Source organism: Thunnus albacares, chromosome 2, assembly GCF_914725855.1.
Source record: "Thunnus albacares chromosome 2, fThuAlb1.1, whole genome shotgun sequence".
Taxonomy (NCBI): Eukaryota; Metazoa; Chordata; class Actinopteri; order Scombriformes; family Scombridae; genus Thunnus; species Thunnus albacares.
Window position 1 is genome coordinate 36416966 of NC_058107.1, and position 26019 is coordinate 36442984.

Genomic DNA, 26019 nt, shown 5'->3' on the forward strand with positions numbered 1-26019 from the left:
TCTAATAAAAATATATTAAATTCCTAAAAATATGAATTTATAAATATGCAAAAAACATGTTGAGATGAAAATTTTAATTAATGACAATTATTTTATTTTTCTGAATGTATTATTATTTTTGTTTATTTCATCAGAAACAAGGATCTGTAAATCAATGGTTTTACTGCTTTGTTGTTTGTAAATAAAATTTAAATAAAGCATAAAAAATGATTTTAAAAATGTCAGTTGTTTGGATTTGAATGCTGTTTGATCACCGACTTACCAGTTTCTTCACTAGTAATTTATAAATAATAATTATATACATAAAAACAGGCTTGATTTAGTTAATATTTTAATAAAATAATGTACAAAATAATGTTACCAGAGATACAGTCTCTCACTATTTTAACCCCAGTGAAAAAAAAATACCATTTCATAATCACAGGTCACCTGAAAACCAGCACACGTTCTGAAACCTGAATCACAATATTCTCACAATCAATAAACATTAAAACTGGACAGAACAAGTTAATTTTTACTGTAGTTACTCTCATTCATGTAAAACACACATAAGCCAAAGAATATAATAATAATAATAATACTAATAAATAATAATACATTTAATTTGTACTGCACTTTTCATTCATAGTGAAACACATTTATACTTCCTGTTACTGAGAAAGACAGAAACAGCCATTTAAATAATGATTCGGTCGATTAATTTGTTAACGAGAACTGATGGAAATTGACTAAAATTAAGACTAAACAGAAAGACAAAATTAGCCTTTAACACTTCACAGCAGAGGCTTTCAAATCTGTGACACAAAACTTAAAGCACAATGATATTTGTTGTAATAAATATACATGGAGACCAACAGACACTGTGTATTTGTATGTGGATACTGTGTGTGTGTGTGTGTTAACTTCATGGTCAGTCGGTTCAACTTCTTGCCGGATGGCCGCTGCATTTTTTTAGTTTTTTTTTATAATGCGGTCCCGACTCCTGCTGTGTAAACGCACCGCCTCCATTCAGATGAAGAGGAGAGCTGCATTGCTGGATTTGGTGTGAACGTGGTCTTTAGGAGTAGAAGGTGAGGACGCTCTGGTGGTTTCCTCGGACCAGCAGCAGACGCGGGAGGTCTTTAGACAGCGTTTCCATCCAGCACATGTAGAGGGCGCTCGACACGGTGCCCTTCCTGGCCAAAGGCATACTCCTACACAGAGAGAGAGAGGAAGAAAATATTATCAGCGACGGCTTTAAAGGTTGGCGGCTGAAGTGGTTGAACGACTGACAAATTAAATGGCTGATTTATGTGTTTTTTTATTCCTGTGGTGTCAGAGTGGAACTTTTTTTTTTTTAAACATTATATTTATTCTGCTTTAAACATATATGTCAAACATACAAAACACAATAATAAAAAAGAAAAGAAAAAACAGGAAAAGAAGAACATTACTCGTAGGGATGCACAATGTTATCAACACGTCATCGGTATCGGCCGATAAAAGCTCTAAAATGAAATATCAGCCATTTCTGCCGATTATGAGAGACCGATTTGTTGCCTCCTCCTCACAGAGATAGATCGTTTTTTCCAGCCTTTTTTATGAGGATGTGTTGGCCAAAACACAGTTGCAGCAGTGGTTTGGAGGTACAGGAAGACTCAAACTACCAGTAATAGAAGGCGCAGTGGCCGTCCTCGGAAAATGCACAATTCGCTATTTACGCAACCTTCCATTGAAAAACAGAAGTGCTTCTGACTCGGCACAAGGATCATCTGTGGAAACTGGTGTTTCAGTCAGCAGTGAGAGGTGGAGGCAGATTTCACTAGACTACTGGGTTCAGGTATGATGTCACTTTAAGGCTCCCTCTTGAACTCTATCAGACATCTTTGATCTGTTTTTTATCGGCATTGTAACCCCTTTCATAAAGAAACGCTACAAAGTTCAGATGATGTATCTTTCATGTCATTTTAAAAGAACTTAATACTCTTTTAACAGTATTTTTCACCAGGAAACAGAAAAGTTCTTACATGACGATGAGTTTGGCGTTGCTGGAATGTTCCTTCAGCAGCTCGTTCAGCCGGATCTGACGGTTGGTCTGAAAGTCACAAATATCACATAAACAAAAACATCCGGATGTTTAACAGCTCTAACGTCACGGCTAACTAAAGCAGAGTGTTGTGATTGGTCAGAGTTGATATGGCAGCAGTATCTGGGCGGTACCTTGGCCTTGTAGAGCTCCAGTTCGTTGTCAGTGATCCTCCAGGGCTCCTGAGCCTTCAGCCTCTCCGCAGCCTCCTGCTCCATGTCGTCTTCCTTCAGCCTGTACGGCTCGATCAGCTCCTTAAAACTCAGCTTACTGAAAGATAATATAGAAATATCATTATTATTATTATTATTATTATAAGTTATTATTATGGTAATATTATCAGTTTTAACTATTCTGCAGCGTCCTGCTACAGTATGAATTTAAATCCTGATGTTGTACATTATAAACAAATTGAAACCTGTTTAAACTAATGTCTAAGACTACAAATGACCATTATTTTAATTATAGATTAAACTTCCTGTTATTTTCTCAACTAATTGATTAAAAGTACAAGGTGACTCAAAAGATATTTTAGATATTTATTTTTCATATATGACAAAGAAAAGCATCAAAGTCTCATATTTGAGAAGCTGGAACCAGGAAATATTTGACATTTTTTAATGTAATTAGTTTCTTTTTTTATTTTAAAGCACCTGTATGTAGGTTTTGGGAACTCTTAGTTGTAGACTCACGTGTTACGGACTCCAGGATGAAAACAAAATGTTTTGTTTGTTTTGAAGGTGAATGGATGGGCTGAAAGTATATAGCATATAGATTATGGGGACTCACATGAATCAGCAATTAAACAAGACTTTAATTCTATTAAAATAAATTAATTTTTTGCTTTATTTTTTCTCTTATTTCTTCTAATTTTGTCCTTATTTTTTGTACTGAAAGAAATGTTAAGATATGTATTTTTAATGTTTTCTTTACACTTACGTTTTCCTGCTTCTGTTTGAATAAATATGAATTTTACTAAAATCTTATGTAAGTAAAGAAGGTGCATCCTTTAGCGCAAAACATTACATTCATAAATGTTTTAAAGAATAGTTTCTGATGAACCAGGTCTCTCAGTTTCCTAATGATTTGTTCAACTTTGTGCTGAAAATCATTTTATCATTCTTTTCAAACACTGTAAATCTTATTTTGTAATTCATTTTTTTACATCATCATATCAGCTCATGAACTCAGTGAGTAATGCTGTTTTAAGTGAACTCGAGGAACTAAATCAGAGTTCGTACTTGTGTTTCTTGGGTTTGGTGTTGATGTCTCCCAGGACGTTGATATCAGAGAAGTCGATCCTGAACCTGCTGAGCAGCGTGGCCATCCTGACGGGACAGATGATAACAGCAAATTAGAAATGTAGAAAGTAAAAAAGACGCTTCGTTTATACTCGTCTGAAGTGGTTAATTGAGATGAGAAGCAATAAATCAGATAAAGTAGTGAAGATTTTGTTTCCTGTTCAAGTGAAAGTGTCGACTCACACTCGGCGGTCGTGGTCGATGCGGTTGATCTTCCCGCCGATGAAGACGCGGATCCTGCAGTCGCCCCACTTGCTCCTGTTGGTCAGCAGGTAGGGAATCAGCAGAGTCAGGCCTGCAAACACAAACACAAACTCACTTTACTCATAAAAGTTTAACATTTAGTTTTAATATTTTCCTTATCCTCTCTGCTGCATCTGTTTTTGTTGCTATTTATCTCCAAATCACATGACCCTCCTGCACATTCACACTGTGTAAAATGTAGGTTTTTTTGTAATTTAACATAAATATTCATGTGGTGATGTACTTCCTTGTGTTTTAATATTTGTTAAAATTCATATCCAAGAATTTTAAAATGAAAAAGCGAGGAAGATTCAGCAACAAAGAGACATGAAACATCTGTCATGAGGTTTTCTAAAACATTTTGTTGTAAAGTTCTCCTCAGTCTTTCATATTCTATATTCTGTAATAAAACATGAAGGAGGCACATTCTACGTGACAAACTTTTAGCTACAAATGCTGAACAAAACAGTAGTGTGATCTGAGTTTGTTATTGAGTTTAAAAATGTGTTTAAAGTGTGATGGATTCATTCTGTAAGCTGGTTTCTGATCATTTTGTTAATTCATTCTAGTATAAAAAAAAACATCTACATCATGTCATTGTAAAACAGTCATAAGCCAAGTGTGCATCCAAACTTTATGCATATTTTAAACAAATTTCCTGCACTACAAAATGCAAATGAATGGTTGTTTCTGTCCAAACCATTGCAGAAGAAGAGGACACAACGAGATGACGTCTGGGCTTTATGTCTGTGTATATCTTCCTGAACATTGTTGTGTGTAACTACATCACCAGCTACTAGAAACTGGAGTGAAATTCCTTGTATGTGTAAACATATTTGGCCAATAAACCTGATTCTGATCAGCAGTCAAACCTCAAGTGAAAGAAAACCATATGGAAAATGTGATAACATGACATTTCTGTTTGTTTCATGTACTAATTTGAGCAGGAATACACAAAATACTGACCACTATAAATCTACATATAATCGTTATGGGGCAGGTATCAGACACAGCAGTATACAGCAAATGCATGTGGCCAATGCAGATGAATCAAAAGTTAGGAAAGGGGTTTTCTACTCAAAACATGGTCGTGGACCAACTTAAAACTTCTTTTTCTGCAAGAGTGAGCGACATGTTTTTCAGGCTAAACAAGCTCGTCCACTTGCAGAAAATGTTTAAATAAATATCTAGAAGTTTTCAGTTGGTCCAAAGCTGAGTCTTGCTGTGCGGCAAGCCCTTTATTCATTATAGATATTAGACATAAAACTGACCTCCATCATCAAACAGCCACCAGACATCAATGGTTCCTTTGCCTTGTTTCTTCTTAAACTGCTGACTGGCCTCCAACAGTCGCTGGTCGGTCAGACTCAGAGGAGACTTGGTGTCTGTAGCAGGTGACAACAAATAACATAGCAGGACATTAAGTAAATAAAAGAGTTAATAAAAGTTAACATCCCCTGAAAATCTTGTCTTTGTTAACCTCCAGTGGTTTAACTTCTCACCTTGCAATGATGAGGAGGTGTACTCGACATCACAGTTATCTCAAGATCACAAGTTAATCATTTCATTATCTAGAGAAAACAAGCTTTGTTATCTTGAGATAATAAGAGAATCAACCTGTTATAAAGTTGTTTCCTTTTATTACATATGATGTTTATCAGAGATCAGGAGTGTCATGCCAGCATGCAATGATGGGGTCTTGACAACTGTAGCAACTGATTTAAGCTACTTCAATCAAGGTCTAACACAGGCCCGGTGCCACAAAGGGGTTTTAAGGGGACTCAGCCCCTTCAGGTATATTTTTTGTCCCCTCCGTTTAACAACAACATTATTGGCTGAGATACATGTGACTATCGCTGAGCAGTTGTTTCAGAACCATGGACAGCACTGTTTGTTGGGCGCCACACACGATATGATGGTTTATTTTGTAAGAATTCTGCTGGTTTGGCGTGTCAGAAGAATTACTTTACCAGTATCATTTTAGGCTATTTGCATGGGTGTATGCTTGGGCCACGCTATCAATAGTATATATTTAATACTAATATAGTATATATATATATATAGAACTTTCAGCCCTAACTACATTTTCCCCCTTTGTAGTAATCCACAGACAGAAGCGACAGCTGTTAGCAACTGTTGATTTCACTCATCAACATCCCAGCATGCAAAGCTGCACCTGGCTACATTTTGCTCAAACTTGCAGCCTTGTAGTCAGTCAGGCAGACGTCAAATCACGTTCCCACCACCAACAAACCAAGACCACCTCCTCTAAAGGGTCTCTGTGTGGTTGTTTTGGTCTGATTCCAGTGTTCAGATCTGCACAAACGAATTGTATCAAGGAGGAAAACCAAATTCAAATTCAACCAGACTAAACAACGCAGGTTTGAAACACCCTGAGTGTCTAGTATAGAGACAGGTTCAGGATGTATTTAGTCGAGCTTAGCAGACAGACTGGAAGCAGAGAGAATCTGCCGAGTGTCATCAAAAGAGAGACAATCAGCCATCAAACAACTCCAAAGTTTTCTGATTTACATGTTTTATATTTAATGAAGCTTGTTTAGCTGTTTCTGTCTGTTTCCAGTTTAAAAATCCACTACAAATAGACTACAAAAAATGTGCAATGAAAAATAACAAGATGTTAAGGCTTTGAAGATTAGCCTTAATTCCTTTCTCCCTCTTTTACCTCTAATGATGAGCGGGCTGCTCTGGTTGCTGGTGGTTTTGGAAGGACAGGAGTCAGTGTCTGAGTCTTTCGTCACACTGACAGAAACCACCACGTCTTTACCGCCGATCGGTGGCTTCTCCTGGGCCGACAGCAGTTCATCTGCAGTGACGCACAAAGAGACAGATACAGTTCATACAGTAGATATACAGACAGACTGATAGACATACAGACACAGACAGACTGATGTACCTTGTCCCTGGATGTGAGAGATGTCGAGTCCTTCCTGCAGGCGGAGGATCACGACTCCAAACTGCAGGTCAAAGGCATCACTGGAATATAAAACACATAATGAAACTCAAGACTTCATCGTCCTGCAGAGGAAATATGATTTATAGATCAAATGTAAAGTATTGTATTTTGTATTTTGTCCACTATTGTAAATAAAAGAAAGCAAAAATGAACTTTACTCAAACTGGAATACAAAAAATAAGGAATTCCAGCTGTAGAGTTACATGAAACATTAATTCATTCTCTTCTAAAGTAACTATAGATGTCAAACAATTAAAAATCAGTTTTATCATCACTCTGCTGTTATGTATCCTAATGTTGCATAGAATAATATTTATAAGATTATTAGAGAGTTTGTGTTAATTTGATAAATACATTAAGTGTTAAGTGATCTTTGTTTTCCAAATACTGATACTGACACTTCCAAATTAAAAAGTAGTTATAGTTAGTTCTAGTTATACAAACTAATGTTTGGCCATTTTGTCCTCTGCTGAATCTCTGTATTATAAATTATAAATCCCACCAGGGCTGAACATCCTTTCTGGCTGCAGATGAACCTCGGTGGACACTAATCCAAAACTTCAAAAATGTTTGGTGCAAAAAAAGTACCTTTGTAAAATGTTATTAGCTTTTTAAAGGACCAGTGTGCTGGATTTAGTGGCATCTAGAGGTGAGGTTGCAGATTACAATCAACTGAATACCCCCCCTCCTCCTCCCCTTCCAAGTGTGTAGGAGAACCTACGGTGTCTCTATAGTCAGTGTTTGGTTTGTCCGTTCTAGGCTACTGTAGAAACATGGCGGTGCAACATGGCGGCCTCCCTCTGTGGATATAAATGGCTCATTCTAAGTAACGAAAACACGACGTTTCTTATTTTCAGGTGATTATACACTAATGAAAACATATTTATGAATATTATATTCCATTTCTGCCAAGTCCGTTCCGCTAGCTGCCACTAAATTCTACACACTGCACCTTTAAGACATGATGAATCCTTACTGTATGGTGTTGATGTAAATCTCCACGTCTCTCATGTCTCCTTCACTCCAGTTGTTCTTGAAGCCCATAACCAACGTGTTCGGCCTCAGGCGGCCGAGACCGACAGACTAAAGAAACAACAAGCCACACGTCACCAGACGTTCCAGAAAACTTGCAGCTATTTTTGACTTTTAGAAGAAAAAAAACAGGAAAAGAATCCTCACAGAAAATAAAATCCAAAGGAAAGTAGTTGTGTATGTGAGAAAGTGTTCGTATTGAAAGACATTAGTAGATTAAATGTGTATTGAGGTACAAACGGATAGATTAGAATGATTTGGATAAAATGTACTACTGTCAGAACTAAGAACACAGCATTAAAACCTGCTATGACTCCCACATCAATTATCATATAATAATTAATGAGATATCCACCTCATAGACCTGACAGCTCAATGCTGGAGAGAAAGCTCTTATTATTACAGAGGTTAAGAGACCAGATGTTGTTACCTGCAGGAGGAACTGCGCCCCGTGCCTCAGGTTGTCAGCGAAGACGTGAGAGTAAAAGGCTTTGATACGTTTTTTAGTGAGCCAGCGCTGACAGCGGGCGTTATCCTGCGACAGCTCCTTAAAGTTCGGCCGACGAGACACCTGAACAGAAGAGAGACACAGGTGATGGAAGGAGAAGATCTTCTCTAATTATCTAATTATGTGGATGTTTCCTTTGAAGTGTGTACGTACAGTCCTGACGTGACCGCAGACCATGAGACCGATGTTCTTGGTGAAAGAATGAACCAGATGAAGCAGAGCAGGACGAGAGTTTGGATAACCGGTCAGCACCAAACACTGCGGCCTGCAAACATGGAATACAGATGAATGATTATACTGACGATTATAAGTTAAGTCCAGAGTGATGTCTTCAGATGTTGTTTTATTTCTACAGTTTCAAACTCAAAGATATAAGTTTATTATCATGTATGACAAAGAAAAGCATCAAATTCTCACATTTAAGAGGCTGAAACTAGCAAAAGTTTGGCATTTTTAGTTCAATCGATTAATCAATTAATGACTATTTGTTTCAGCACTAGATTATACTCTCCTAGACCTCAAATTTAAGGAGGTTTTAGAAGTTTTAGGTTTAAGAAGGATTTTAAATTTTGATCCAAACACTAGAACAGATGTTGTTAACTAAGGAATTACTGAGGAATTTAATTAAATTTTCTAGAACCGTGGGAGCACTGTTATTAATCTGTGATCTAAACATCTTTTTCTGCAATATCATTCTGCTATTATTTATTACAAATTTTCTGCTGGATGTCTTTATCTAAAGCACCATAAAACAGCATCAATGGATGCAGATCTAAGCATTAGAGGTCTAAGTGAAAATAAAAGCTTTAACAGTTTTACGTCTAAACACAGAATCAAAGACCAACTCAAACCCTCGAGCTGACCTGAAGTTTTTGACGTGGTCCTCGACTCCAGTGAGGTTCAGACAGTGAGTCAGAGCCTGGTTGTAGATCAGAGCCTGAGTGGACGAACCCCAGTTCACATCTACAGGAAATTACACAAACTGGTTACAGTGCTGATAAAATAATGTGATCAAGAGTTGAAGGGGCAATGAGATAAAGTGTAGAGTAAAATACAGTCCTGTAGGGTTTATTAGACAACCCGGCTCTTGTGGAGATATTAGTAGAGGTTTTTATTTCAGATCAAAATTCAGTTCCTTACAGTTCGATTGGCTAAACACACCTGACCCAACTAATCAGCTGTTGGTGTCACAGAGTAGAGAAAGTAAGAGTTCAGAAGAGTTGAGTAAAGAATAGTAGAGAACAGAAAAGTAGACTGGCGGTATTGTAGAGTCAAGTCAAGTCCAGTGGAGGAGAAAAGAGTGGGTCAGAGTAAAGTTGAGAGTCGAGAATAGTAGAGTAAAGCAGATTAGAGAAGAGTAGAGTTGAATCGAGTAGAGAAGAGAAGACTAAGGCAGAGTAGATTGGACCAGATTGAAGTAGAGTACAGACTAGTAATAGTAGAGTCGAGTACAAAAGAGTAGAATACAGCAGAGTCATGTCGAGTAGGGTGGAGTAGAATAAAGTCGAGGCCAGTAGAGAACAGTAGAGAAGAGTTGAGTAGAGAAGAGTCAAGTCAAGTAGGGAATAGTAGAGTAGAGAAGAGTAGAGTTGATTCTAGTATAAAGAAAGAGAATAAAGCAGAGTTTGGAGACTGGAGTAGTCTAATAGAGTAAAGAATAGTAATAGTGGAGTCAAGTACAGTAAAGTAGAATAGGGCAGAGATGTATCGAGTAGAGCAGAGTAAAGTCGAGGCCAGTAGAAAACAGTAGAGTCGAGTCAATTTGAGTAGAGAAGAGTAAGGCAGAGATTGGAGTAGAGTCTAACAGAGTAAAGAATAGTGATAGTAGAGTTGAGTGCAGTAGAGTAGAAAAGAATAGTGTAAAATCAAGGCCAGTAGACAATAGTAGAGTAGAGTAGAGTACGGCAGGTAAGGTCAGTGCAGACAATAGAACTAATACATAATAATAGAAGCCTGTTTAACCTCTGAAGCTCCAATCAGAGCATTTTCGTCACATTCTCTGGAGTCATACATTCATGTTGAACGTATGAACGCCGTCATGTGACGCCGTAATGTGACGCCGTCATGTTCTCACCGGGTTTCTTGTAGCCGACGTAGATGTAGAGAGCGAGGATGATGAGCAGGGTGACCAGAGCCGCCCACCAGTTGATGACAAACATCACCACACAGCACAGGATCGCACCCGCCAGAGACACCCACATGTTGTAGTACTTGAAGCTGGGACGCCACCCTGTGGCGAGAGACGAGAATGACATGAAAAAGAACCACGCTAGAAGGACAACAGCCAATCTGATGTTTCCGTCTCGTTTAAGTCACATGATTCATGTACAACATAATTTATTCACTATGCCTGTTTCCATTGCACTTTGTTGCATCTTATTATTTTTATTACACTTGTATTTCCTTTTATTGTCATCAATCTATCAATGTACCAAGTTTTCCTCCTGAACTGAGCATAAAAGTGTTGCAATATATTGACTTTTTTTAAAAAATTCTGGCTGTTTTTTTAAATGCACAAACTGAAAATATGAATAAAAACATGAAACTGTGACTTTACTTACCTGGAGAGTTGGCCAAGGAGGCGTGGAAGACGGAGAAGTTGATGAGAGCGTAGGAGGCCAAGAAGAAGTTGGAGATGATGGGAGCGATGATGTTCAACTCCGCTAAGAGACAAACAGCAAACAGGTTCAGTTTCTAGTCCTGGTCTGGAGTTTTTACAGTTTCATCATTCAAAGAAATGTCTTATTGTAAATAATTAGGTTTGTATGTGGATGCAGCAGCAGTGATGCGTACAGCAGCCTACCAATGAGGATGAAGGCGAGGCCGATGCAGAAGGTCAGGACGTAACCTCGGAGAGGCTCGTTGTTTTTCCCATAACCCTTTGCAAACATGCCCAGTCCCGGATAGATGTTGTCTTTACACAGAGCCTAAAAACACAACAGCTTTTATTCAGTCATTCATTTCATTTATGAAGTTAATAATTTGTTAATTCAGCTGTTAAGAGACAGATTTGATGTTAAAACAGCGGCTGTGGGACAGGCCTGTGTAGTACTGTAGTAGATTCAACATGATCCATATCTCAATCACACATAATGTACTTTAAAATACTTATTTTGTTTTTAGTTATTGACTTATTTGTTTATCCATCCCCTCATTCATTCACATAAAATGTAAGGATATAAACAAATGTTTAAAAAGGAAGGAAAATTAGTATTTGGTGCCTCATGTGTTCAATAATTGTTCTGGTTTTCTGGTAAAACCAAATAAAATTTAATAGATAAATAGTTGAATATTAATAATTACAAAACAATAAAATCGGAGCAGAGCTGACAGGTAGCTTCTGACCTGGAAGACTTTGGGCGCGCTGACCAGCGACGCCAGAGCCGACGACAGAGTGGCAGAAAAAATCCCAGCAGTGATCAGAGGACCGAAGCCCGACACCAGACTCATCGCCTGCAACACACACACACACACACACACACACACACACACACACACATATATATATTTAGTTCATTTATTTCAAACTGAGAAATGTCCATCCATTAAGGGTTTGTAAACAAGTCACATGGTAGCCTGACAGGTAGCTTAGCAGTCGTCCCTCCAGGTTAGAGGTTTTGGGATTGTTGTCTGCTCTCTTCTTCTGTGGTGTTTATGCCAGCTGAGAACACATGACCCAGACTCAGTCCTGATCCTACATCTTGTCTTGGTTTGCATGTTCACATGGAGGGTTCACCAAAACGTCCATCCCAAACCAGTTATTGTAGAGCAGCAGTGGACAATAAAACCCTCCGACAGCCAGTCTGCATCGATGCTGACTTGTCATTTTCGTCTAACCAATCACCACCAACCATTTATCTTACAGTATCCCCTTATATAAATGAATTAAAGAAGGACATAGCATCTATTTTACATCACATTCCTTTGACCGAATGACACAAAACTGTATTGTTGAACTGATCTAAAAGGATAAAACGCTGCAAGGTTTCAATAAACTGCTTGTTGTGAACGTACTCATAATGAAGTCACTGAGCTGCAGGATGAAACACATTTAGCAGCATCTCATTCTCTGGTGCGCACATGTGGAGGCTAAATGCTAACATGATTTTTGTTTAGCAGGTATAATGTTCACCATCTCAGTTTAGCATGTAAGCATTTTGGTAGCTGAGGCTGGTGGGAACGCTGTAAGTTTAGCAGTTTTTTAGTCATAAACCAAAGTATTTGACAAATGTAAATTTTGACCAGATGTTGGCAGTAGAGGAAAAGTCAGAGGATCATCAAAGTCTTTACAGTTCATCCTGACGGGAACATGACGGTGTGACAATCTATCCAATAGTTGTTGAGGCATTTCACTCAAAGCACAACTGTCAGCGGATCACCAAAGGTATTAGATCGTCCTCTGGGAGCCGTGAATGTCTGAATGTATTAAATTTCATGACAATCCATCAGATAAATGTTTCATATTTCAGTCTGGACTAAAGTGGCGGATCCACCAACTGATCACCATCACCGTCCTTAGAACCAACAGTTGTTCTTTTAGAAATCAGCAAACATCCAACAAGAGCCGTGACACTGTTTACATAAAAGTTGGTAAACTCTTCAAGTAAAGGCGTGGACTGCCCGTCCACCTCAAGGTGTAATTATCAGTCTTTACAGCTTGAGCACCTGGTGTGGAAGTTAGTATGCACACAGACTATCTCAGTGGGCTTTTCAGTGCAGTACAGTGCATGTGTCAACCTGTCCCTTTATTTCATGACGAAATATACCAAAATAATAAAGGAAAAGGAGGGAACGACACCACACAAATACTTTGAATATAAAGGGGGGAAGAGGACTAAGTGTCTCGTTTGCTCCTGAACAGAATATTTGAATATGAAAATCTCTTTATGACAAAATATTTGCATTGAGCTGAGTTGAAGGACAGAAAACATCTCTGTTCTGTTGTCAAACACAGATACGTACCGACATTATGTGATGTCTGTTAGTCGTTAGTCATGTGAGGCAGAAACCTCGTCCAAGCTTCAGCAGCGTGTAAGAGGACGAGAAACACACACACAGATGTTAGTTTTACTCACATCTGCTAATCTGGTAGATTTTAATGGTTTTCTTTTAAATTTTACTGAGCAACTTAAAATAAAAACGCAGAATAAAATAAAACGAGAGCAAATGTTTCTGTGTGTAGCGAAGGACATGATTGTGCACCGTGTCAGGAATATCAGTGTCATTGAGCTATGTGTGTGTGTGTGTGTGTCTGCGTGCGTGCGTGCGTGCGTGTGTGTGTGTGTGCGTGTGTGTGACGGAGCTGTTCCCAAACAAAGTGCAGCAGAGATAATAGTGACTGTTGTTTTGAGTCACAAGGTTTCTCGCTGGTTGGAGCCAGAACTGAATGAGAGCATTGATGACGTCCACCTACACACATACACACACACACACACACACACACACACACACACACACACACACACACGTTGTCCTAGATCACTTTTGGGGACATTACATAGACTTACATTACTTTTCCTGGAGACTTACCCTAAACTTAATCTAACTCTAACTTTAACCACTGACCCAAAAATCAGCTTTTTCCCAATTGGGGACACAACGTTTGTCCTCAATCAACTGGTCTTTAGCATTAAATTTGTACTCAAAAGTAGCCTATGACAGACCCACACACACACAGTTTTCCTAACCTCAATTCACACCTTACTCCTAACCTTAACCAGGACCTCAGAAATGACGCTTTGCCTTATTAAGACTGGGATTTGGTCCCCATGAGGACTACTGGTCCTGATAAGGTCGGTGTTTATACTGGAAAAAGGTCCCGATGAGGTAACAGAAATGCACACACACACACTCAGACACGCAGCCATCAACAACCACATGCAGAGAAACATGATCACAGTACAAGTCTGATACGATTCACACTTCTGTTAAACAACTAGAACTAGAATCTGCAGGTTTTATGTGACAAAGAATCTGTTAATGAGCTTCATTTATGAACCAGATTTTCACACAGATACACACAGTGGCCATATCAATAATATCAATACTCAGTACTGTGATTAATCCATATACAGAATCCTCTGGGTTTTGTTTCAAGTTATATAAGAAAGTTAAAGGAATGATTACCTTTACTTTGAATATTTCAGAATTCTGAGTTTTTATTGATTTTTTACTTTGTATCTAGGTATTTATGAGATGTATGATGTGCATTACAGTTGAATCATTTGGTACTGTACAGCAGCAGCATTGTGTGGAAAAGGCAAATTTCCCTCTTAAGTCTTGTCTTATTATAGTTAAATAACACATATCTCAGAGTTTATCTAACTATTTTATTTCACTGAAATGAACAATGAATGATTGGTCATCATATCTACGTTATAAATGACGTTTTATATCTACTGAAAGCATCAAAATCTATATTATCATATTATATCAAGATACTGTATATATCTGTCAAGGCATTTGGTTTAAAATATTGTGATATCTTGTTGATATTGCCTCATGTCTACTGTTTATTGCCATGTTAGGTCAGTCTTAGACTGTATTTAACAAATTTGTTTTATTACATGTTTTCTCCTTGTTTTAATTTACTGTATTTTTTGTCCTGTAAAGCATTTTGTAACCTCTACTTTATAAGTACTTTATAAATAAAGTTTGCTATTTGGAAGAGAAAATGAAGGCAAATGTTAACAATATTACACATTCAAATGTTTCATATTATCTGTCCTTTATAAACATCCATTCAATTTAGCAAAAAAATGTTTTTTGTATTACATCAGAGATGAGTTTCACTTTCAAATAAAGTGGATTATTTTATTTAGCTAAACTGGGGGGTTTAGCTCATGTTCCTCCACCTGATGGACATTTTCCAAACAATTTGGAGCATGTATATCATCCTGGTTTCCTATAAAAGGCAACTCTTTTGCATTTACTATCAAAAAGTCAAACTTACAGAGACACAAACATGATCAAAAATATCCTTTTTTCCCTTTTTTTCCATTTTTGAATGGAAATGTTTGCTGTAGGTGTGTCTGGTTAGTTTAGAAACCACATCCTGTTACAAATATGGTGGTAATAAAAATAAAACCCATTATATTACACTCAAAATGGCCATTTGGAGAATCCAAAAGGACAGTCATTAATAATATTAAGGGGCATCAAAGCTGTTCTGGTGTCAATCGAAAGGTGCAAATTAGTCTGAAGCTGCAAGTAATGACAATTTGTATTATTAATTAATCTGCCAATCATTTTTTCCATTAACAAATTAAGCATTTAGTCTAAAACAATATGAGAAAATAGTGAAAAATGCCCATCACAATTTCCCAGAACATGATGTGGCATCTTCAAATGTCTTGTTCTGCTTGAGTCCTAAACACAAAGATATTCAGTTTACAATGATGCATATAAAAGAAATCTGCTCGTTTGAGAAGCTGAAACCAGTGACTGTAGTAAACCATCAAACTTCACCCACCAGTTCTCCACTGTTCTCATCATACACTTATCCATTAACAGCCAATATATCAACAGAAAATGAAACTGCTAACTATTTTGATAATCTAGTAGTCATTTTAGTCATTTTTTGAGCAAAATGCCAAACCTTTGCTGGTTTCAGCCTCTTACATGTGAGGATTTGATGGTTGTCTTTGTCTTACATAATAGTAAGTATATTTGGGTTTTGGACAGTTTGATGGACAGAAAAGACTTTTGAAGACGTCACCTGAAATTTTATAGGCAAAAAAATTAATCAACTAACTGAAAAAATAATCAGCAGATAAATCGCTAATTAAAATAAAAGTTGGTTTCAGTCCTAAATAAATCAGTAATACAGATGTTTCTAAAAACCCGGAGCTGAGTGTGTGTCATTGGCTGCAGTGTTACCTGGAAGTCGTTCATCAGGCCGTACTGACAGCCTCCCTCCTTGCAGATGGAGAAGTCGTATCCCAGTGTGCAGGCGGCGTCGGTGCAGTTCACCGTGTCGCTCACCGTGTCATTGTGGTCGCCGGTGGCGTCTCTCACAAGACAGGAGCCTGAAGGTGGAGAAAACCAACGCACACTATGACATTACTGTGACAAACCTTTGTGAACGGGGCTTACTCCCCTCTTACTCCCTTGTTTACACATTTTCCAATTTCCTGAAATGCAGACGCCACAGATGTTGCACTTGATTCGTAATTTATTTTATGTTTTACACCTCTGTTTGCATTTCACAGTCCTGCCAGTGGTTTCACACTATTCCAGTGATTTACAGGTGGCTGGAAATACGTCAAGAACCGCAGCTAGTAAACATGGATGTAAACAATGAAGGATTTAAAACACTGAAAAAATCAGCTTTGCAAATGTTTTGTGATTTTTGTCAGATCTCAGTGATACACACAATGAGTTTTGATGAGTAACACTCAACTGACAGAAGATTAGAAGCAGAATATTAACCTGCAGAGATGGCGATAACCACGTAGGTGATTCCTGTGACGAGAATGGCCAGCAGGGTTCCTTTAGGGATTGCTGACTGAGGGTCCTAAAGGTGGAGACATGAGGAGATTCAGTTTTATTGTCCACTCAGTTAAGGATTTAAATTTTACCTTCAGCCTCACAAAATTAATGACTCAATACCAAGCTGAAAAATATAGTTTAATTGGCCTGTAACCACGTATCAACAGTGATGTCACAGTGCACTGAACACTTCTACATCACTTACACGTTAAACTAAAACAATACTATAAATTGCACTTTATGTAAAATACCAAACATAAGAGAATATTTAAACCTACAGCGAGATCTCCAGAGATGTTGGCGCCGGCCAGGATCCCAGTGGCTGCTGGGAAGAAGATGGCAAACACAGAGAAGAATGTCTCTTCCTCTCTGAAGTCTGGACCCAGGTTCTCGAGAAAGATGGCCGCTGTTGAAATTAGCAAACCAAAACAGATGAAAATGTAGGCTGGACTTTTGATTACACTTTTTGCAGTGGTGAGATCAGGTAGAGTACATCGTAGACTGATTAGGTCATAGAATAGACCAACATTTTGGACAAAACCAAGACAATTAGTGTTTGGCGGGGAAAATGAAGATGAAGACTGACTGTGGTAGCCGAAGAATCCTTTGGGCTCCTTGCTTTCTGTTGGCATGAAGCTTCCTATGAAGTAGTTGGCGATGGCTCCCAGCAGAATAACCAGGAGGACAATCTGAGCCTGGGGCGTCAAGGAAAGAGAGGATCAAGGACTTTATTTTTTTATTTTTATTTATTTGTTTATTTAACAGGGCACATTAATAAACATTTCTGTAAATGCGCCAGAGTTAGCCAAGAGGCTATTTTTCATCTATTGTCCCTGGACAGATGTTACAGAGTCACCCTAAAGACAGAATATGAAAATGAGATTGAAATTACAAAGTTACTGAGGTCATTTATAAGCATGCAGGAACAATTAATAAAATGAAGAAAGAAGAAAATATATAATATTAATAAAAAACATCATTCAGGACATCCTTAAAACGTGCAACACAGAGATTCATGGTACAAGACATGCAAGACAATAAATACATGAAGATATTAATGTTAATAGAAAAGTAGATTGAATAATATGAGCTGCATTGTTAGACACTAACTAGAACATGCAAGGCAGAAGTACAGATACAAAAAACATGCACAGTATGTAAAATACATTAATTAGTCTGACACAATAAAAGCAAAACCACAATAAGACATGCATGCAGGTACATGAAGGCAGACTGGTAGCAGCAAGATAGCAAGATGCTACATGTTATGTTATGTTATGTTATGTTATGTTATGTTATGTTATGTTATGTTATGTTATGTTATGTTATGTTATATTTAACATGCTCATATTAACCATCCTGGCTCTTATCTGATTGGTTTACAACAAGAAAAAGAAAACAGTGGCGAAAAATGTCACTTTTATTTCAAATGAAATTTATTCATTTATCAGTTTTCAATTCATACCAGCTTAGAAAATGTCCTGGATGTGGTTGTTCCTGGAAAAATGTGGGGAGTGGTGTCCATGTATTTTTTGTTAATCAAATAGAAATTAGCTGTTGGTATTTAGTTTAGTTTATTTTAGTTTATTTGGCACTGTGTGAAGAGACATAATGTGATTGTGGTCCTTGATGTATTCCTGGCATTCCTCCAACAACTAGTCCAAATTAAACATCACAATATGTCAAAGTATGATCATGGTCATGGTGTTGACTCACAGTTGGAGATAGGAAGTGAACTCTTGTGTTAAAATCCAATGTTTTGTTGACCCATCTATCCACTCTGACCTCCTTCCTACATGGACTTTGTCGTTCTATAATAATATCACCTGTTTTCTTCCTTTGGTCCTGTCATAATAACTACGGCCACTAGACGGCACTGTCACTTGAATGTAAACATATGTAGTTTTTGGGGCAATTCCTGAAATAACTGATTGTGCCATTTTTCTTGGGAGGACAGTCTTCATTCCTCATTGAAATTCATGACTATCTGATTGTCTCTGACCAGGCAGTTCTCTCAGGTTTCAATAAGTTAAGTGAACAAGCTGCATTAGGATAAATTGGACAGATTTCTCTGTGGAAATATGCACAGTACAGCACAGCACAGAGTGGGGTGTTGGTACAGTATCAAAGATATCACAAGCAGCCCATTATTGTTTGGTGAACTGACCCAAAGGCTCTAGACAATGTGACCGCTGACACCAATTACAAATAGGGTCTTAAAAAGTATCTTTCTGTGGTGTCTGTTGGTAGATTCACAAATTTACAGATAGTTAATTTATCATTGTTAACAAAAACTGAAACTAAATCAGATTTGGCAATTCATTTCTCATACAGTATGAAGATTGTTCTATAATTACAGCATCTTTCAAATTCTTCTGATTGAATAAGTTTTCATTTTTACAGAAATTAGATAATTAAAGCATGCGTTGCTGTCTGACACGGTGTCTTTTTTGATACCATCACTACATGGCACCAAAGTCAGACATTTTGAAAATAACATGTAAATATTTCCCCCAAACTGAAATTAAATAAACAGGTTTTTGTTTATTGGTTTTCTTTGCTTCTTTATTAGACTTGAATGTCTTCTGTCTCAATCCCAGAAAACCATTCAGTAGCATTGAAGTAATCCCACAGCAACACTGTTTAAACATAATTCCAACAGCTGTACTGTCATTGTTGTGTCAGTCTTTGAGGTGTCAGTAGAGGATTTTGAGTGTGGACTATCAAGACCTACCTTGGCCTCCCACTCCATCCCAGCTACAGAGATTCCCAGCAGCAGGATGACGGTCAGAGTCCCGACGATTCGAATGTCATTGAGCTCATCGGTCATCAGGGCGTCAACATCCTGGAACCACCAACCACATCAGGACATGGATCAGAATTGTTGCTCGACAGAAACACACACAGACAGATGTTTTGAATAAGTCTTTCTCACATTAAGCAACTCGACGACCGTCTCGGCGAAGCCCACGACATACATGGCCACAGCCACAGCATTGGCAAAGGCGAAGATGAGACCGATCGAGCCTCCGAACTCTGGCCCCAGACTCCTGGAGATCAGGTAATACGCCCCTCCTGGGCAGCAGGGACACACGGTGTCAATCAGTTTCATCATACGGCACTAGTAAGCTTGATTTCTAACACAGAGGCTTTATTTTGAAGTGTGCTGATCAAGTAATCACTTTCTTCAGGCTGGTGATTAGATTATAATCAGATAATTAAAGCATGATGTACCGGAGAAGGGTTGTGTTTTGATTTTTACAACTAGACAAAGACAAATGTGGACGACCCTGCTGTTTGAGCTGAAAATCTGAACTTGGTGTGACGGTTTGGATTTTAAAAGTCTTCTAGAGTAAACTATTGGACAGTAATTATATAAACCATTGCAAGAATTCAGACTTGCATTGGCAGACTTGCATTGGCAGACTTTATTGGCGCTTCAGTGATTGTTAAGGATCCCCATTAGCTTCCTCAAAGTGGTCATTAGTCTTCCTGGGGTCCACACGACAACAGCAACAATAAAACAAAATCACATTGATCAACATTAAAACAAAAACAAAATTGACCAGATAGAAAGAAAGGTAATAATGATCATCAAGAAGGTTCCAAAACCGCAATAACTAAAAGTAACGTCTATTTAAGAGTCGTCAGACTTTGTTCTCCACCATTGGAAGATTCAATGAAAGCCTGACTTTGTTTAATGGTTAAAATCAATAACGGACATTGCTGCTTTTGAATCTTTAATCACATGGACTAATAATTATGAAGGGAGGTTTTATGGAGTTTGGTCTCAGTTTTAAATGTATATAAAGAAAGAAACATAACAGGAAGTAAATATTTCTAGCATTTTTTCCATGAATCTATGTTGTATTTATGCTTTACTTCATTCATACATCACTCCCACACCTGCCCTTTATTTTTTCTCAGTTTATTGGTTTGTCTTACTTTTCTATGTACCCACATTTGTTTTGTTTTGTTTATTCTGTCACTGTAATGTGTTGTCTTGTATTGCTTATCTTTTATTAACTTTACTGTAAAAGTTAATAAAATACTTTATGTACAAAAGAAAATCTTCTAGTGTGTTGTTCTAATTCTCTGTATTTTGGGAAAACTGGGTCATAAACAAAAGAAACTCTTCTCACCAAGCAGATAACACTTTCAAAAGCCTGTATACAGCCTGAGCATCTGTTGTCTCACCTCCTCGAACAAAGCCGTTGGTTGCAATGGCAGAGGTAGACAGACCGGTGATGGTGGTGACCAGAGTGGCCATGAGAATGATCGCAATCGTCAGTCCTGTTACACAAACACACACACAAACAAAATCAATGAAGTTACAGAGGAGAAGACTTTCATTCAAAACATCAACTCAGTCGCAGCAGAATGATCACACTAGTCAACCATGTTAAACAGATCTGCCCCCAAAATATTTCAAGCAGCCATAAATCTAATCCAGAATGCAGTAACATCATTTTGGGTTAGCTCGCAAGCTAATCTTGACATAACTGTTCTCCATTGTTGATCATAGCACAACTACTGTGCCTGTTAATCGGAAGCATTAAGATGGTTAACTCAACTTGTCTTCAGGCTAACCACCTGGCTAAGGCAAAAAAAATTATCATAAACTGTTATTTATCTAATCTTATAGCAATCATTTTATGTTTTTGAACAGCTGAGTTTAATTTAGTTAATGAGTTAATGCTAGGTTTACAACTTAAAGGAGTGTGATGTGTTGCATTTTTTTTTATTGTCAACAAATTTCATGGAAAGATCAAAACCAACAATGTGTTATTTTATCTCTCAATATATTCTGACTTCCTTACTGTGGTTCATACTGAAGACATAAATCTTTAAAAACAGCTCACAAATGTATAATTCATTTTTATTTTAAAGAGCTCAGTAATTTCCTGAAACAGCTGGCCACTGTAATTTTTAGCAAATGTTACTCCAACAGGAGGAAAAAGTGCATTTGTTGGGGACTATTTTCAGAGGCGGATAAATCCACATTTGGTGCTCTAATGAGTATTTCTGGCAGCAGGCTGGTGTGTGTGAGAGAGTCAAAATAAACTACAGAGTGTGTGTTTCATAGTAATGAAGGAACATGTCACCCAGTTCAGCGGTGTGACTCATTGGCGTGTTTTTTTTAATAGTTTTTGGACGACAACGGAGCTCTAAGGCTTAGAGCAATAAGATATATCAGGTAAATTCTTGTTAGTAGATCAATTAATTGTTGGTTTTGGTCTTTATGTGGGATTTGTTGACAAGAAGATAAATACAGAATAGACCAGACTTATCCTTTAAGTAGTTGGCACATCCTACATATTGTACATCTTGAGGAAGGCTTTATACTTATCGGGTGATCTGGAGTAGAGGAGGTCCCCTGAGTCCTCTAATGGAGACCGAGCGTACACAAAATCAGATTTATAAGATCCATCTGTTAATTTGTACATACCAATGCCAGCCTGTCCAACAATCCAAGACATTCTGATGAACAGCATCACACCCCAGATATTAAGCATACAGCGGACCTGCAACACACACACAAACACATGGTTAACCTTGTGGGGACCCGCTTCTTGTCCCCAGATGTGACTGTGAGTCTTAAGTCCCCATAATGTCATTAAAACATGTACACACAGTTTGGCTCCAGATTCATTCTCGATATAAAACCAGAGTGGAAAAGCAGTTCTCTCCCCTGATTCTTCACATTTATTTGATAAACTGAAGTTATTTAGTTGTCATGAGATTATTTTATTCAAGTCATCATAACCAGAGGCTGTGAAGTGTGAAATTGAATAAATGATTTTAAGTTTAATATCACAAGGAGAAGGTGTTCACACTAACCAGGACTCCTTTGACCCAACCAAACTTGACAGTTCCTCGTTTCGCCTCCTTCGCTGCCAGCGCTGCCGCCTCCTCAGCTGCTGAGGGCTCCTCTCCATTGGCCAGACCATCCTCAAACGGCTCCTGACAACCAATCACAGCCAAGATAGAAATGAGAGAAAGTGTACCAGAGCTGAGACAGTGAGTCAACTCATTGATAAATTGATAAACAAAAAAAATCAGTCTCGGTTTAATCACTGAACATTTCATAATTAATTAATTAGTTAAATTTAAAAATGGGTGCTCTGATTGGCCAGCCATCATTTTCAGGCATAGATATACACACGTAGTTGCTACACTGGACGCTGCTAGTCATGGTATTGATACGTGAACATGGACGCCACATTGTTCTGGTCTACTCGTCACAAAATATGAGACGTTTATGTGTAACACAGAAAACATTGTTGTACTTGTGTTTAATGCAAAGTAACATTACGCTAATATTACTTGAATAAAATAAAGTTGAGCCTATGTTTTGTAATTATGTTAGAAGTATATTCTGTTTTCTCATTGTGTTGTAAAATGGCAATTATGATGATTTTAATGTCACTGCATGTCAAGATGCTTCTCTTTAAAACTATAGATGGGTGACAAATTAAAGGAAAAAACCTGAATAAATGAGTAGAAAATCAAGCCAACTCAACACCAATGCAAGATTTTGGAGCGACATGTTGACAAAACTCTTCACCGACATCATCAAAACACCAAAAGAGGAAATATCTTTTGGAAGAATGTTTGGAAACTTGGAGAATCTGCTGTTCTGGAGGCTCGTGGTGGAATAACACCATACTAACATGCTATATTTTAGGTTTTAATTCAATTTGTCACCAGTCTGTATCTCATATCTTAAGATTACTGTAAAATTTGAACCAACAGTCTACACTTTACGTGTTGCTTCACCGTAATCAGAGGAGACAGCTGCAACTTCCTGCTGTCACGATACTGTCAATGCTCCCTGTTAATGTACAATATAGCCACCTGATTGTACCCGAGGAGTGGGAGCACGGCTGGGGGTGCCTGCAGGGTCATGACAGACAGCATTGTATGTGTGTGTGTGTGTGTGTGTGTGTGTGTGTGTGCGTGCGTGTGTGTGTGTTTGGGTCATGCCTCCAGTGATGTCATTGAGCCCACTCACACTCTCTCAGGTGGGAGTGAAGGGAATGTTTTCTGTCTTAAGACGTCTGTTTATTCAATTTTTATGGTAATTTTATTCATTGTTTGTGTTTCGGGTTGTTTTATGTTCATGTAGAGTTTTATATACTTGTCTTTATAAAAACAAACATTAAAAACATTCAATAAATTAATAAATCCATTCAAGAAGAAAATTAAACACTGAACTCAAGCAGACAGGAAATAGTTACTATGGTTTTTCTTGCTATGTTTTTTTTATTTTGTGTAATCATTTATTTTATTAATGTTTTAAAATGTTTTATTTCCTTTATCCTCTTATTGTTCTTTCATTTCTCATTGTCTTTTATCTGTTTTTACTGTTTTTTTATTTATTGGTTTTCATCATTTTTATTACTTGTGTGTTTTAATCTCAAATTGTTTACATTTGTTCTGTTTTATTATCAGTTTGTCAGACCTCTGTAATAAACTCTGAAATGCATTAATCTGCAGGAAAGGTGCTATATTACTAAAGTTTGATTTATTGATTGATTGATGAATGTTGTATGTTGGATTGATGATGATGGATTTGGGGGATAAAATCATCTCTTTTCTCTCAGATAATAATAATAAAACGTACTTTAACGTCTCCAGAATATAAAGATTTATCGTGTGCTTGTGTTGTATAGTAGGGGGCTGTGTAAACCTGTCGTTATTACACATATAGATCAATAATATTCATCAAACTGTGTTTGTTCATTGCACTTTATCACTAATGGATTACCTCTCTTGAGTTTTTAATTATGACATTGTAAATCTTCCTATAATATCCAACATTATTCCCATTAGAATATGTTGCTTTTTACTATAAATGATTCTTAGTCAGAGTGATGGATGTTACACTGATATTAAAACTTTTACTTTATCGAGTTCATCGTGCAGCTCCGACAGCGACGGTCTGGTCAGTTTCTCCCCGAAGGACGCAGCAGTCTGCCGGTAGAACTCGATGTTCGGCACCGCGTCTATGGTGTTGTGTCCGAAGGTCCTCATATAGTAGGTGTTGGAGTGGGAGTCGGAGATGTGGGTATGCCCAGTACCCGTTGAATGGAGGCTGACCGAGTCGCTCTTGGTCGTGTCCGGCTCGTGGGAGACATCCGGCGGGAGCCCGATGTCCATCGCGCTGCCCAGCGCGCCCGAATCCAGGAACCCCACCACCCTGAACCGGCCTTTGGAGTCATCAGGCGGCTTGGATCCATCGGTGGAAGCCGGGACAGGTGCAGGTGCTGCGGATGATGCCTCTGTCACCACATCCACCTGGAAGCGGCTTTCAGCGGAGCCGCCGGTCTTCAAGGACGGTTTTTGTCCCGACATGTCCGCTCGGATAGAGGATAAAACTGAAGCACCGACAGACTAAGTGCTACCGTGAAATAACCACCTGCTCCAAAACCGCGGGGAGGTCCAGGCAGCAGCGCCGCAGCATTTAGTACCGACTACCGAACAGTCAGAGAGGACACACAGAACCACAGAGCGGAATCAGTCATAAAACTGGAGTCCAAATTAAACGATTTGAGGTGAAAGTTACATACAAACAGTCATTTACTCCTCTGCTGACCACGGGGGAACTCTGGGTACATGCGCCAGGACGCACGGCAAAGATCTGTGCCGCGCGTAAAGGACACCAACTCTCTCTCTCTCTCTCTCTCTCTCTCTCTCTCTCTCTCTCTCTCTCTCTCTCTCTCTCTCTCTCTCTCTCTCTCTCTCTCTCTCTCTCTCTCTCTCTCTCTCTCTCTCTCTCTCTCTCTCTGTCCATCCATCCACGAGTTGGCGAGCGTGGCGCACCCGCACTTGGTAACTCAAACGGGTTATTGTCATCGCCCTCTCTCTCTTTCTCCCCCTCTATCTGGACTCTCGAGACATCCCAGCATGTCGGGAACACGGAGAGGATGAAGAAGAAGAAGGAGAGAGGATGGATCGATGTCCACAACGCTCCAAACTTTGGCACGCGTCCTGGCGCCTCCAAGTCGAGAGAGGAAAGCTTGAGATCGGAGAGAAAGAAAGATTTTACATCATAAAGTTTAGATCCATTGTAACATGAATATGTTTATTTTTAATAGAGAACACTGAACCAAACCTTGGTTATATCCCATTAACAGCAGAATAACGTTCTTATAAATAAAATAAACAATATGAAGTCCTAATTGTACCATTCAGCATACTTTAAAGTGTGTGTGTGTGTGTGTGTGTGTGGTGGCATAAAACAAAGACATTTGTCATCACTGCTCGTGACACACTGAGACACTCACACAGAAGCCTGGACACGCAAGGAGTGTGTGTGTGTGTGTGTGTGTGTGCAGCATTAGCATAGGGAACAACAGTTGCTTTCTCTGTCAAAGTGCTTGATGCTGGAGCCAAACACTGG

At 38.4% G+C, this 26019-nt stretch overlaps 1 protein-coding gene across 1 annotated transcript; it reads right to left on the minus strand.

The window, feature by feature from the left end:
* Positions 1-314: 314 nt before the first annotated feature.
* Positions 315-25301, minus strand: LOC122968158 (solute carrier family 12 member 2-like). Its single transcript, XM_044333166.1, has 26 exons — positions 24522-25301; positions 22455-22577; positions 22063-22138; positions 20811-20906; positions 19549-19688; positions 19348-19458; positions 17200-17308; positions 16892-17019; positions 16554-16638; positions 16002-16150; positions 11469-11576; positions 10927-11050; positions 10685-10786; positions 10198-10353; positions 8987-9086; positions 8277-8388; positions 8046-8186; positions 7560-7666; positions 6524-6603; positions 6293-6433; positions 4881-4994; positions 3550-3661; positions 3307-3393; positions 2200-2335; positions 2007-2074; positions 315-1193 (listed from the first exon to the last, which is right to left on the minus strand). Exons 1-26 carry the CDS (start codon positions 24969-24971, stop codon positions 1058-1060), a joined length of 3291 nt encoding a protein of 1096 aa, XP_044189101.1. The 5' UTR covers positions 24972-25301; the 3' UTR covers positions 315-1057.
* Positions 25302-26019: the final 718 nt, after the last annotated feature.